Genomic DNA, 15,814 nt, shown 5'->3' with positions numbered 1-15,814 from the left:
ATATAACGAAAATCACGTAACATACTTAATACGATTTAAGTTTAAAAATGCACCTATATCAACCATAAATTCACTCTTAGTCGTCGAATTCTCTTTACGATCATCATCTTTCACATAGTTCTCATTTCAAACTACTTAGTAAAATAATCCTAATAGCATACCTTTGGTAATCCTATATACATCTGCATAGAGGTAACAGAGACATCCGGAATGTGCTCAGGGGAGGTTTGCGTGCCAGCTTGCGCCAGCCGACTTCCAGTACGGCTCTGGGGGTCGGGTTGCGAGTTCGGCCCTGGCTCTAGTGCTAACTGTTCAGATCGACAGTCGGGATGCGGAGCGGACATTTCCGAATGGTGTTCCGGTTCTAACTTTATTGTTCTGCGCTCAAGCTCCGGTTCTATGTCCGCCTGGTAAGAAAATATATTTTTCTCAAACATGCTTGGAAATATGAGCATTATTTTAACAATCTTCTTCGAGATAAATCAAAACTGCCGTACTGGCCAGTTACATGCGGGCAGCGGCCGGCAAATCCATATCTGTCGTGTTTTGCGGCCAGATACGAGTAAATTACTATGTAAACTCATATCTGTCCTGTAATTTAAAAATGAAACAAGGCTACCAAGGAGGTAACTAATAAACGGTTTTATTTAAATTTCGAACTGGCTTGCAAATAGAAAGCTGTTTATTAAAAAAAAAACAAAGGAACATTATGACGCGTGAAAAATTATTATTGTTCATTGTTTGTTCGATGGACTCACGTATGTGTGCCTCGGCTACGCCTTGGCCCACATATGCACGTTCGTCCATCAATGCCTCAGTTGCTGGTCGCTGTACTATTAATTGAAAAAATTAACATTAATATACAACTATTTTTTCTTTGAAGAATGATAATGAACACAAGACCACAAAGTCGAAAGAGATATTTCTTCGACCTAACCTAGCGATTTATATATTTCTTAGGTCGCTAAAACTGCAACCCATATTGCTCTATCATGAAGATCATTTATATATATACTAATTTATACATATATATATACTATAGAGATACTCTACCAGCTAATCATTCCATACTAAAGAATGCCATATGGCATTAAGCCCGCGATTTGTACAAAGTTTTATTGTGCAATAAAGAATAAATAAATGTATGTATATACTCGTATGGTGCTAATGCTTTGTAAATTATATAAATAACCGCAACCGCAGTTAAGCTTTGGAGATGTTTTAAGAGGGATGCTGCTGCCCATCCCTCGCCCTCCCTTAATCGCCTCTTACGATACCCACGGGACAGAAAGGGATGGCCTATTTTATGCCAGTACCACACGAGAAGTTACAGAAAAACAATTTTTTTTTTAATATTATTATAGATAACAAAGATTTTTTTATGTTATAATGATACGTAAGCAATAGGTATAAGATGTATGAACATACTTGTAATAACAGGGGGGGAAAGGGATTGTTAGTAATGGAGACTGAGAATCCCATTGCTAGCAATATACCCAACCAGGTCGACCTTCTCGCGGTTCTCCCTGGAAACTATTATGGTTAATTCCTGATGAATTCATCATGATGGGCTAACTTTCTTGCTTGGCTTGTTTTCATTCTCATCTATTACCCTTCACTGGTGCTCCGCCAGCGTATCCCGTTAGTGCAGCCGGGGTTACTATACCATTTTCACCCATAAAAAAAACAACTTGTAATAACATGTACCTACCTCAGGTATGGTGTTGACGTTCCGAACATTGTCACTAAGCCGGTGCATCGGTGAACACCATTCATCACTGTTGCCGTTGCTACGCCGTAGCATACGTCTGAAAAGCAGCCTTTAAATCTTGCTCTGATAATCACATATGTACTTAACACAATTCCGAATAACGCCATCTAGTTTACAGATGACGAACTAATGATTACAGGGCAACATTTTATTTAAGGGATATTATATGATTACAAAGTAGTGGTAACAAATTTAGATTCGCAATCATTTGATATGTAAAACAATGACTGTTTCTAGACATTCCAAAGAATTAAATCGTAGTGGGTGTGTGCGTGTGTATGTATGTATGTATATATACACACATACATATACATATACATACACACGAACAATATAATTATATGTATAGTACACATGAATGCTTCTACCCGTTCTACAACAAATTCACACCACCCATATTATTGTAAATATGTATTATTGGAGTTGGTGACTATAGGACACCACGAGGTAATCAACTCCCGTTGGGGGAAAGTAATTGTTAATAATGGGATCTAACAACCCCTTTACTAACAATATGCCCTATCAGGTCGACCTCCACGTGGTTCCCACTGGAAACCATCGTGGTTAATTCTTGTGAAATTCGTCACGATGGGCTAACTGACCTGTCTTTTCATCTTCACCTATCATCACTCACTGGTGGCCCGCCAGTGTATACCATTAGCGCAAGCGGGGTTACTATTCCATCATCACCCATTAAAAAAAATCAACTCCCGTGGGTCGGACTGTAGTATATAAATAAATAAATATTTCAACTGTTTAATCAACTTTTTAGAATTTCCAACTCAAATATATACATTAGTTAAAAAATCATAAAGTTTGACAATGTTTTAATAAATGAAATTTGTAAAATAATATTACTTGGGCGATGAGCATGCTTCATTTCGTAATACCCTCTCCAATTTGCTTGGTTCGACACCAAACATAAACGGGCTCGACGCTCGGTCACCCTGGAACAACACCTTTTATAATATTAATTTAAAAAATAAATTGTAAACATTAAAAAAAAACACTCGACATCATTTAAATCATTCTTTTTTTAATAAAATTTGTATTTTTTTTTTGTACAACTTAGAATGGCAAACAAGCTGACAGCCCACTTAATGGAAAGTGGTAACCATCGCCTATAGACATGAACAGTACCATGAACATAACAGAGTATACTGTTTCGTCCATGATACCCCCTATGCGTTGCCATTCCTGAGGACTCAGGTGTTATTCCTCTGTACCTGTAAATTCACGCCAGTATGAGACCAATCTGAAAGTGTATCCTTTCAGATAAAAAAAGACTTTTCCAAATCGATTTATAAATGACAAAGTTATGTGGTAACATAAAAATAAGACGTAATTGAGAACTTGCTACTTTTTTGAAGTCGATTCAATAGGTATCTGCGATAATACACAACGCCAATTGTATGACTAAGTTGTAAGAAATTCTAAAGAAATCCAAATAACATATACAAGACAATTGTATGTTTTAATATGTAAGAAATTATAAAGAATTGGGATAAGGCCCTCACTGTTTTCTCTGTGTACCTAATCTATTTCTTGTAATTTCTGTTTCTACTAATTATCGTACAGTAGTCTTTAAGGAGAAATAATAAATATATATCTGAAATAATTAAAAAATGCTATTACAACAGCAGGACAAAACAATTTCTCATTTGTCGTATGACAATTTTTTTTCTTAATTTAACTTGTTTGTGATACCTCATTAGTGACATCAGCCAACACACAGAACGGGAACCTCCTGTCGTAGTCATCCGGACACGTCAGCTGATCTGTACAGAAGATTATTTATTTATTTATTAACCTTTAATACACCTAAAAGGTGTAAATGATTATGCACCATATTATATTATCTACCAGTCGACCGTAGACAAGAATAACACAAAATGTAACTGACGGTGCAACGTTATGAACAATATTAAATTAAAACAGTAAATAAAAACATACATATAATACTCATATTACCAACATTATGTATATATATATGTACATTATACGTACATACATATATACATATTATATAATAATAAATAATATTAAACTATAAACCACTCAGATACAAGAAAAACACCAACATTAGCGGAAGCAGCATTACAATTTTATGAAATTTCGCATAAAATCTTCAATTAATAATATTAATAATAAAACTACAAACAAAAAAATAATTATATATAAGGATTTTGGAAATATTAATGCATTCATCCTATCATAATAATGATATCGAAAACTATGCTACTACTATATATGATACTATAGCATATTGTAAATTGTTGGTACGTTCTCTCTCAGATGCTTTTTTTTTTGTTACCGTACCCTACAAACTACAACAATAAAGTTTATTACTTTCAAAGACATCTTGACGATTGTTAAAAGATAATAACAGGATTTGTTATATATATATATATATATATATATATATATATATATATATATACATGTACGTGTAGAGAAGAAAACATCTGAAAACCGCATCCAATTTGGTGCACTAGTTTTTACGTAATTCTGGGACAAAGATACAGACAGACAGACACAAATTTTATAAAAAATATTGTTTTAATTTCTTTTAACCTTATTAAAACTACTCATATGACATACAGATATTAAATATCTCCCATATATAAGACAGAATGTACAAAAAAAAAAAGAAAAGAATTAGGAAGCTCTTACCGCTCGTTCCGACTTCGATGTCTTCCTCGTGCGTCCACGAGTGAATGTCACCCTGAGCGTCTCCATACCCGCTCCACAATCCCGTATATTCCAGTTGCTATTAAAATTATTACAAATAATTTAATTTTTTTACCTATCCTCACGCTCACGCCAAGTGCCCTGCGAGATTGGCAGAGAGAAGCAAATGAGCAGGTGACAAACAAGTATACGGCCCACGTCATAGTAAATGGTTACCGTAGCCTATGAACACCTGCAAGCCCAGGGGCATTACGGATTTTCCAAGAGACTACAACATGGAGTTCTTCAAAAGAAGGGTTAAAGAAATTTCTTCAGGATCGACATGCTCCTGGTATTGCAGGCGTTCATAGGCTATACCTTGCCATTAGTTGGGCCGTTTGCTTGTTTGTCACCTCAGTGGTATAAAAAAATACTGATTTGTTTCAGAAAAATATTAAGTCAAAATACAATGTGCCATGATATATCAACTGGTTATAATATAAACGTATTTAACAACCGACTTCAAATAGAAGCACGTTCTGAAATTGGTAATATTTTTTTATGTTTGTTACCTCATAACTCAGTCAGTTCTAAACCGATTTGGTAAATTCTTTTTTATCTGGAAGTATATACTTATAATAATCTATAGGATCAATGTCCTATAGAAATTTTATAAAAATCGGTTCCATGTTTAAGTTTGAAAATCAAAATAACTGAGGGCCTACCATGAAGTGTTTTCCGAAATTTCGGAGCCGAATAAAACAGAAATTTGGTGTTAAAATTACATAATACTTACCGTTTAAAAAGATTAAAAATATTATTCCTTGGGACTTTTATGGTAGGTTTTATGACGAACGAAATGTTAAGCTTCATTTACTGGCCCGATTTAGGTGTGAACAAAAACACGAAATTGAGTCCGAAACTTCGGAATTTCATTTCATGGTAGACCCGCTGATTTTTTTACAATTGAAGTCGATTCTTTTTTTCTTAGTACAAAATTTTTATTTACTATCCCTATCACAGCCAAAGCCAAAAAACAAAGCCTTACAAATATATCCCTCCCTCTCTGTTTCCCTGAATACAAGCATATATGTTTCTTTTTAATAAGATAAAAATAGAATAGTATCCCCGCCTGCTTTTATCGATATACACTAGCAGGGTACCAGTGAGTGATGATAAATGAAAAGTAAATCAGATTAGTTGGCCTATGGCGAACTAACTAGAAATTAAATTAATACAATTGTATATGTTCACACATATTGAAGTAAACAGTGTTTTTTTTTAATAGATGATAATGCAATGGTAACCCCGCCTGCGCTTACGGTATACACTGGTGGGGCACCAGTGAGGGATAATAGGTGAGATTGAAAAAGCAGGTCAGTTAGCCCATCGTGACGAATTCAATGATAAATTAGTCACGATGGTTTCCAGGGGGAACCGCGTAAAGTTCGATCTGATAGGGTATATTAATAGCAATGGGGACAAACCTCCCCATTACTAATAATCCCTTCTTCCTCCCGGGCGTGCCATGTTAACGTAGACAATGTGTACCGGTATAGGACTGCACGGCTCAACAGGCACAAGCAGCGCTCTGTCTAGATGGCGGTGGTGTTGCAGGCACCACGCGATCTCAGCGCCGCCGTCCGTGTACGCGCGCGCCGATTCATCACTCAAACGGACCCATGTGCCGTCCTTGTTCACTAACTGTACGAACATTATTCGGTCTTTTAAGGGAGTGTTCTAACAATGAAACTGAACTTTTTTCTCAAAGTAATAAGACTCAAAAAATAATTTACAGTTAGACCACTTTCTTGGTATGGAAACAAACTTTTTTGTCGTTTTTTTGCTCTTATATGTACTATATATGTACATACTCAATAAATAGTATATATACTATATATACATAATAAGTAACGTATTTATATCCTACTTCATATGAGCAAAACCGCAATTTACAGATAATCTTTATAGCAAAAGCTTTAAATATATAGTTGCCAATATTTTAATTATATATAATAACAAGTTACAATATTAACAAAAATAATAGCAAATCTATCATACTTTTCTCCCACATTTTCATGTAAAAAATCACAATATAAGTATATTCCTAATCATTTTAATACAATATGTACTTTATTCGCCCAAATACAATGAATGCTTTATGAAATAATATGAAACTTACAGACATTTCCCATTGCGATTTATTTTACAACTCTCACCTCTTCAACGAACGCTACATTAGCACCAGGCGGGACGCGACCAAGCTCCTCAGCTTGAAGACTAGGGCTGGCCCTCACCCGCAGCCCCGCACTGTACTTGGCGATGAACCGCCGCAGTTTTGGCGGTGGCGCCGGTTGTATTGTGTCCCCCGCTTGCACCCCTCGCTCTTCAGGCACTTCTATTGAGCCCTCTGCCACTTCTACGGTCAGTTCCTTTAAAAGAAAAACACAAAAAAATTATATCAGTCTAAGCAAAAATTTATATTAATACCATACCATATCTTATTGCTTTAATTTTCCTCTATTCAATAATGCATCGCCTACGTATTTCTCTGTTTGCCCAATGGTTGACTGGTAGAGAACACCGTCAGATATTAAGTCCACCAAATGTGCATAGAATCTTACTGTGCATTAAAGTTTAAATAAATAAATAAATATCAGTCGTTAATTTTCCACTGTTTAACATAAGCCTCCTCCTATTGGGGGGTTTTACAGTAGTTGCTACGCTTGGCAAAGGGGTTGGCAACTGAGGTTAGGCCTTGGTGATGTTTTAAGAGGGACGCTGTTGCCCATCACTCGGCTACTAAGTTCCCTTAGTTGCTCCTTACGACACCCACGGATAAAAAAGGGTGGCTTATTCTTCCTGAGACCACACGGCATAAAATAATTTTAAAAACTATTAAAACATGTAATTAATTTTTGATTAACTTTTAAATTTATGCCGAGTATAGACTTATGCAAACAAAATGTAGGACGACCCCCCACTAAATAAAGTGACGACTTTAAATGTATTGCAAGGAGTCAGTGGATGCAGGTGGTTTAGGACCGTTCCATATGGCAGTCTAAGGAGGAGGTTTATGCCCAACAGTGGACAGATAATGGCTAAAATGATGATGATGATAGGCTTATGTCCAACTATAGGATAATGATGGAGCATATAGAAACCAGAGGCAATTTGCACGTCTACAAGTGAGGTTACCTCTATCTTACACTTAGTTCTGCTACCAAGCAACTTAAGATCGTTATGCGCCAGACTTGGCAAAACGTCATTGATTCTTCTAGTGTTGCAATAATTCATACTCATGGGGGTAATAATTTTGATAAAAATTTTAACTAAAGAGCATACAACTTAAAGTAAAAGCGGTAGCAACTAACCTGTGGGGCAGGCTGATCGTCGAGGGTGCACCTAAAGACGTAGACGCCAGGCGCCCGTGGGGTCCACACAGCTACATAAGATCCGTCGGGCTGCGAACGCACCGGTAGACGCTCAGTGGGCACTCGGCCACTGCTCGAGAGGCCAGCGCCTGCGCACGATCCACCCCATTGTCCACTCAAATACCGTAATTCCTCGAAGGAGTAAATTTGAAACGGCTGTTGAAAAAAACAGTGATTTAAAAAAAAGTTTACATTATGGGACATAAGAGTGTCGTGTTATACTATCCTCACTTTAGAACTCAAAGGTCATAAATAAGTAAGAATTTTGCGTGACAATTTAAATTTCCGACGACCTCTCCGATAATGAAAGGAGGCGAATTAATCCAAGTGATGACGGTGGACTCTCTCCATGTCATATTTAATTATAATATTCTCGAAGTAATATGGGAATGTCGAGTATTACGTTCACCACAAAAGTGTCAACAAATAATTCAGACTACTTACTCTATTAGGGATTCTAATCGTGGGCTTATTTTTTACATTTCTGATTGCAACGCAACGGGGTCATTTTAGTAGTTCTACTTTGATTGACCTAAAGTAAACAAAGATAGTTAAACCAACCTTCATCATGGTGATAGCATGAAAACACATGGTATCCCGCATTGTTGGCTGATACGAGACGTCGGGCAGGCTACCACGATGACTTTCTGAACTTCGACTGTGACGTGGGTTGGTTTCTTCCATACGTTGTACCACCACCTTAATATTAAACAACATGTAAAGTACTATTAACACAGCATTAGAAAAAAAATCCTTAAAATATGCTGTTATTCTCAATGAGCCAACTGCTTCGTTGAAGTGGACATTTTTTGTTTAACAAAATCTTTAACAATTAAATCGTAAAAAAATTAATCTACATATATAAATTTTTACATATTTTATTTCGACTTCATTTGGAAACCTTTCCTTCTATTTCCTTCTTCTCTTCTATCATGCATATGTTGCTGCTTCTCAAGGCCATAGGTAATTCATCAGACTAAGTTCAATAAAATGACAAGCCAGAATTATTTATTAAACATTTTTTTTTTTAGATAGAAGGGTAATAGAGAAGCGTTTTTATCATCAATTGCATTGCATAGTATACTATTAAAAAGATTGCAGTCCCGCGTTGAAAAATCTAATAGCGTCGTGAAATTTGTAAAGTCCTTCCCATACATGACCCCGCCACTGCAATGTGCATGGCTAAAATCACTCATGAATTCGTAGCCTTACACTGCAATAGCAAGACTACGTCACACGCTTTCGTGATAGATTCATTTAGTCAAATGATCAGAGTAATGATAACATGGTTCGCGGGAGTCAAGGTCGTGTGCGTGATCATGGAAATTAATATAAATTAACCTTTTTCGCACTATGTAGTGTAACACAAATTACCCAGGTAGCGTTTAATTGTATGATTTCTCTTCCGTTTCATCCCTGACTTTTTATGAGATGGTTTTATACATACAACATATCATTATTTTGAGTATTAGATCGACTTTAAATAGATGCTACTTGTTAATATTTGTTGGCTCTAAATTAGGCTTAATATAACCTAATTTATTCAGACAATTTTAATTTGCAGCTCCTAGGTTGAACATTTTTAGAAACATAAAAAAACATCATTACAAATGCTTTTGTAGGAGTTTTTTTTTTTATAACATAGGGGGCAAACTGATGGTGATTGTCGCCACTCATATGCATGGCGCGCATATGCACCCGCAACATCAGAGAAATTGCAAATGTATTCCTGGCTTTTTAATAAGGAATATTCCCTTATCTTAGAGGTTTCAGTGTCGCATCTGTTCACAGACATTGCTACTGGGAGTTGGATTCACACTTTGGTTAGGCGTGGTAGAGAATGCCTGCAGATACGCATAGTGGAGGATCGTACAAGCAAACGATTCCTCTGAACAATCCCCATATGTTTAAAACTTTTGTAAGATCAAAGCACGTAATTTATAAGTGGCATGCTTAAAATTATACGTATTAAGTAAAATAATATATTCTGCAAATATATTTATCAACATGCTTAGTTAAATAAATAATTATTACATCATATTGATCTTCATTCAAACACAAAAATTCGTACAATTCATTTTTTATGACATATTTATAGTGATTTATTAATAATATATAAATAACTCATTACACTGAAATTAGAGATGTGAAGCAATAAAAAGTGCAGTCTATTCTATCTATTCTAATATATATATATATATATATAATAACAAATTTTATTTATGGCTTTCTCTTATAATATATAATAAAGAAGCAACTATTGGTTCAAGGCAACGAAATTGTTTTACTTTATTCGTAAAATACATATGTCTCGCACATGCGATGTCACTCTATACTATATTGTCGTGAATGTTATATAATAGCTTCGATTTCCTGTTACTGACACATTGAGTAACTATAATAGAATACGTATTATGTCCTGTCCTCGTAATAATTTGGGAAAATCTTTTCCTATAGTACCTGTGTATAGTTCATAGTATTATTATTATAGTATATTGTATAGTAACCATTACCTGCAGCCGGAGGGGAAGAAAGGATTATTAGTAATGAAGTCTAGCAGTTTTCTTGCTAGTTACACACCTTATCAAGTCGAGCTTGGAAGCTTTTTTTTTACAACACAGGGGGCAAACGACCACCGCCGCCGCCCATGGTCACCCACAACATCAACGGCGTTGCAGGTGTGCTGCCGGCCTTTTAAAAAGGAATATGCACTTTTCTTGAACGTTATGTTGTCGTATCGGTTCGGAAATACTCTTTGGAATAAATTTCCAGCAGCATGGTTGTACGTGGGAGAAAGTGCCTTGAAAAACGCATGGTGGAGGACCGCCACTCGTCCAGATGGTTAGGATGAAATTTTAGTTTATGGCGAGTTATACGATGACGGATAAGCTACTGTGGTGGATTCGCGGTGAATTTGTCGCGAAAGACCAATTGATCTGGCTTCATTCTTATCATCCCTCACTGGTGTAAGAAGAGTGTGGAAGGTAGGGTTACGATCACAATTTCATTAATTAAATCCTCCCAAAACGAAGCTGTTCCTCAGAAAAGCATGTGCATAAATTCTAGCTTAATCAGTCAGCAAGAAGCTGAGGGTAAACTAACATCTCAGTTCCTTAAAATCAGTTTATTAGTTTGCGTATACTGCATATTGTATTTATTTTTGTATTGTATTGTATACGTGAATATTACAGGAAAAATAAGGTTTTTATCTAGCACCACTTTTGATTAATTATCATCAATTATCTCACCCTTTAAGGTAGATATTTTCAAAAAATTCAATACTCAAGCCGGCTTTATTCGAATAGACTTGTTTACAAGCACTTTTAAAAATGTGTCCCATGCTTATTTATTTATTTCTAATCAACAACTTAGCTTGGCCTTCTGCCTGCGGCTTCATTAGCGACAACTTTAGTCATCGCGCTGCTTTCCAGTGAAACTTTTCTTACTGTAAAAAGCAACTTGTCCTTCTGAATACTTTAGCATTCTAATAGTTTAAGAATTATTAAAATTGGTTTAGCAGTTTCAAAGTCCCTCGAATATAAAAATATTAATCTTTACTTTTTATAAACTTAATATAATTGCAACAAGTATTTATTATTACTCATGTACGGGAAGTATAGAGATTCAAACCTTATAATCACTATAAACTACATTTTCTACCCATTTTTACACATGAAATAGACGCAAAAGCTAGAAATACCTCGCCCCTCTTAGCCGCACACGCTATACCCTGCCAAGATCTTGCAGTGCATGTATGCATTAGCGTGTTTTAAATTCTAAGGGGTGCCTGCAACCTTAAAAGGCGCACATATACGAGTACTATCAAACACGTCTTCACGAAGCTTTTCTTCGTCTTCCTAACTTAAAACAAATTTATATACTATTTTTCATTTAAATCAAATCTATATAGCGATAGTGCGATAGGGAATCGCACTCACTCAGGGGTATAATTTAAAAAAAAAAAACTGCTGAGAAACACTTCATAGTATTCGTATAGATATACATATATTAAAGATTACACTACATACACAATTAAGGAATTTTGTCTACCCTATTTAATATAAATAAATCGAGCAGGTACATATTAAAGAGACATGCAGTATAAAATACGTGATAACAACATAACATTACAACCGTTTGAGTTCTGTCGCACAAACGACACGTGACAATAAGCTATAATACGAGGTAATCAAACGGACAGACGGTCTGGACGTATTGAATAGGTAATAGCGAAAGCCGTGATAAGCGATAGAGTGCAATTGTCATCTGACATAGATTTTGTCGTTCTTTGCTCCCGGGGCACGTGGGCGGCAACGTAATCGTCCTGTAGAGTAGTTCTCCAACATGAACGTAATAAAAACATATTAGATTTGAACACTTATTACTATCGATACAAGATACAAGATTTGCTCTGCTTTTTTTTTCCTACAACTTGCAATGGTAAATAAACTGACGGACGGCTTCTTTGATGGACAATAGTAACTGTCGTTTATAGATAAGAACGGTATCATGAACACAGAATAGGTTGCGACTCCTGGGATACCTGCTGTTAATTTACATAAGAATACGTTGTCATTCCTAAAGGACTAAAAAAAAGAGACCGATTCAGTTCAGTTCTTAATAGTCGCAAGACAACTAACCATTAATCATCTACTTTTATGGTTTAAACATTGAATTTTTTCTTTTTTAGAATACGCAAAAAATTATAAAATATATTTCGAACTTGGTAATCAGATAGATTAAAATTATACAGAAATAAATAGTTATTTTAATGACATTTTAACGGCATAATTACTTATATCACCAAAAATGACATTCAAGAGCAGAATTTACTTAATTATGGTATATACATATGAAGCACAAAAATATAACATACTAGTGTCGCACTATAGGCTACCGTTTAACACCAGGCGGGTTGTAAGCTTGTTTGTTTCCTTAATAATATGGTATAAAAAAAATTATATACCTCAACTTTTAAAGCAGGTGACGCAACGATCTCTCCATACTGATCACGGACGGTGATTGGCAAGGTGGACTTCGCCGACGGCCGCGGCGGGGTCGCTGGCGCCTTCATCTCGCATTTGGAGGGTTCTACTCGGGAAGTCGGAGCTAGCCAACGGGCCAGGCGGCCGCCGGCCGTACTCTCGGCGCCCGCCACAAAATCTGACAGGAACTGACGCTCGGTGGAGATGCACCTGTTGAAAATAATAGTCTTAGATTATATAGATAGACTTTACCAGTTTTTTTTTTTTATCAAACTACAAAGTGCTTTCTCTCAGTGTTGCAAGTAATTAGGTTAAAAATTTCCCAAATCAAGTTGAATTTGGAACTATTTTTCTGATATGCATATACATATATACATATTGCTTATAAATTAATATACATGTATTAAAATGGCGGTCTTTTTGAAATATTTAAAAACGAAATCATATTTTATGCCTATACTTATATTAGTAAAGACAAGCGTCATTTCAAATGCACTGTTTATTTTGTTCTTTCAAATAGATTCGTAAGAATTTTGTTTCGTTCCTATTTTTCACTTTAAACTTATAGTATAAATTTCTCACACATACTTAATACAAACAGTAATACTGGTAATGATTTAAATTCGACCTCTTTATAGCGAAGTATTTGTATGGAAACAATCTATACAATCTAAGATAACAATAAATAATAATAATAAATTCCTTTGTAAATTATTAAACTGAGCGTAGCGTATGTACTGTGGATACTGGACAGCTTTTTTGTCAACACCTCTCGCATATATTATACGTAACACCGGGGGGCGCCATGTTGATGACGTACTGGCAGCTTTTACAAAAAAATTCTATAATCATAATTTTTTCTATTTGTAATTTTGTATTATACGCACTAAAAGTTCTGCGTAACTTATGAATAAAACAACATAAAATCAAAGTATTGCATTTATTATTAATCGAATTTAAACATTTTTTCATTTTTTTATACAACTTAGAATGGCAAACGCGCTGACGGCCCACCTGATGGAAAGTGGTAACCGTTGCCTATAGACATGAGTAGTACCATAAACATAACAGAGTATACTGTTTCGCCCATGATACCTCCCATGCGTTGTCATTCCTGAGGACTCAGGTATTATTCCTCTGTACCCTGTAAATTCACGCCATATCCCACCCTTCAAACCGAAACACAGCCATGCAAACACAACTGCTTCTCGGTTGAAGATCTTAAATATGTAGCATGATGGATAGATTACAACCATCCATCCTGGTCGACATTTTTGGAGGTTAAAATTGAGTTTTTTATTGGCTGTGTGTGAAGTCATGGTACAATAGTAGGTGACTTCTCGGTCGTCTCTGATTTTATCTAGAACAGTAAATAAAAAAAAAATGGTTTACCACTCAGCATTAACACTCCTTTGATCCTTATGTAAAACTTTGCCAACAAGACCCGTTGGAGGAACAAAAATGCATTATCTTTTATCCACGTTCCTCGCTCGCTTCAATTTTGTCTCACCTCTGTTTGAAATACCCAATCACATGATTACTATTTTGTTTTTTTTTTTTTTCCTAATTTAAAACAATATATATCCGCACTTCGCCTTCTGATACTCTTTAATTAACTGCATTTCAATGTCCGTAGTTATATCTACTTGTATTTAAGCAACTTCTTTAAGCAACATTCGTCCCAGTCTATGAGGGATACAGTGACAACAAAGTTTTCTAACTTTTAATTTGTTATAATTTTTTTTTTATCTGATTCATTCCCTGATGTTTCCGAATAATTTTGCATTTTGTCTGATTCCTTTTATGCATTTATTGTGTCTGATTTGCGCCATCTACCTTTCTCTCTGTACTTATCGATTCTTAATGCCAGGTTGTCTGTAAAAGATTGCTTTTAGCGATAAGGCCGCCTTTTGTATATGCACATTCTGTATAAATACTTCCTTGTATACATCTCTACTGAGTGCAATAAAGAGTTTATTATTATTATAATCTCATAGATAATACCATTTCCATTTTCTTTCCTTAACCTCTCCAACGTGGACATCTTTTTTTTAGTAGCATTCAATAACGATCTCCACAAATGTCGCCATTTAAAGAAACTCGTCCACGGTAAAATTAGCGTACCATCGCCTTGCAGTAATTAGATTTGCAGTAATAGATAGGCATTTGGAAGCCGAGCGATAAAATTTTGAAGAAAAGATCACTTTTAAAATTATTGTTCAGCTATCTTTTCCCATTAGCTCCATTTTTATTTCACTCGACAAACTAAAATGTGTGTAAATGAAAAAATCCCGTCATTTTTTTCTAAATAACTAATAAAGTTTTATAATATACAAATGTATCATTCTAAAATTAAACAGTCGTGATAAAATAGAAGTGTAAACATATTAGTATGGTTCGTGTACAATACATAAATAACACAAAAACCACATACAATAAGACGTACTCAAAAATGCATATACTTGTATTGTACTGTACAAGGAAAAATCCATAACGACGAGAAGATAAGACACATTGTAAAACTGATGACACTGATAGGCAAAACCCCCTGTTTAATAATTATTCAGGGCAATAAGTCTTTTGCAAACTTTTACATTTATAAATACAGCTAAAAATTTACTCTGTATACGTAGAAACATACATAAACATATACACATATGATATGTTTACGTTACAGTGACTGATTGTAAGAGTGTGTTATGTCACATTTGTAAAATTCGATACGACCTCATCTGATAGAGTGCTACCTTAAGAGAGAGGATTTGAGGTAGGCGCTGGCTTCCCTTGAGACTACTGACCCAGATTTTACATTTACAATTAAGTCTGTATCGTAAACATTAAACTAAAATAGATTAAATTGGACATGAGTTTTGAAACATTTCCTTCCTTACCTTCCCTCCCTCCCTTTTAAATGTCTAATACAGGCGTTACGTCATTCCAACAGATTAGAACCT

The 15,814-nt window shown here is 35.3% G+C and overlaps 1 protein-coding gene across 4 annotated transcripts in view; it reads right to left on the bottom strand.

The window, feature by feature from the left end:
* The window catches only part of LOC113518531 (E3 ubiquitin-protein ligase MYCBP2), a 162,209-nt gene that overhangs the window by 24,735 nt on the left and 121,660 nt on the right, over positions 1-15,814 (bottom strand). For 3 of the 4 annotated variants that reach the window (XM_031911492.2, XM_052896688.1, XM_052896689.1), the window contains exons 35-44: positions 12,842-13,070; positions 8,437-8,574; positions 7,816-8,031; positions 6,661-6,873; positions 5,993-6,145; positions 4,445-4,541; positions 3,479-3,549; positions 2,630-2,730; positions 1,712-1,808; positions 162-407 (exon numbers count right to left, since the gene is read on the bottom strand). In XM_031911492.2, coding sequence (XP_031767352.2) covers positions 162-407; positions 1,712-1,808; positions 2,630-2,730; positions 3,479-3,549; positions 4,445-4,541; positions 5,993-6,145; positions 6,661-6,873; positions 7,816-8,031; positions 8,437-8,574; positions 12,842-13,070 — 1,561 coding nt within the window. The remainder of the gene's footprint in view (positions 1-161; positions 408-1,711; positions 1,809-2,629; positions 2,731-3,478; positions 3,550-4,444; positions 4,542-5,992; positions 6,146-6,660; positions 6,874-7,815; positions 8,032-8,436; positions 8,575-12,841; positions 13,071-15,814) is intronic. The other variant, XM_031911494.2, reaches the window with a different exon arrangement.

Source organism: Galleria mellonella, unplaced genomic scaffold (genome assembly GCF_026898425.1).
Source record: "Galleria mellonella isolate WM207_F2 unplaced genomic scaffold, CSIRO_AGI_GalMel_v1 utg33, whole genome shotgun sequence".
Classification (NCBI taxonomy): Eukaryota; Metazoa; Arthropoda; class Insecta; order Lepidoptera; family Pyralidae; genus Galleria; species Galleria mellonella.
The sequence above is the reverse complement of the archived record's forward strand: the minus strand, read 5'-3'. Positions and strand labels throughout refer to the sequence as shown.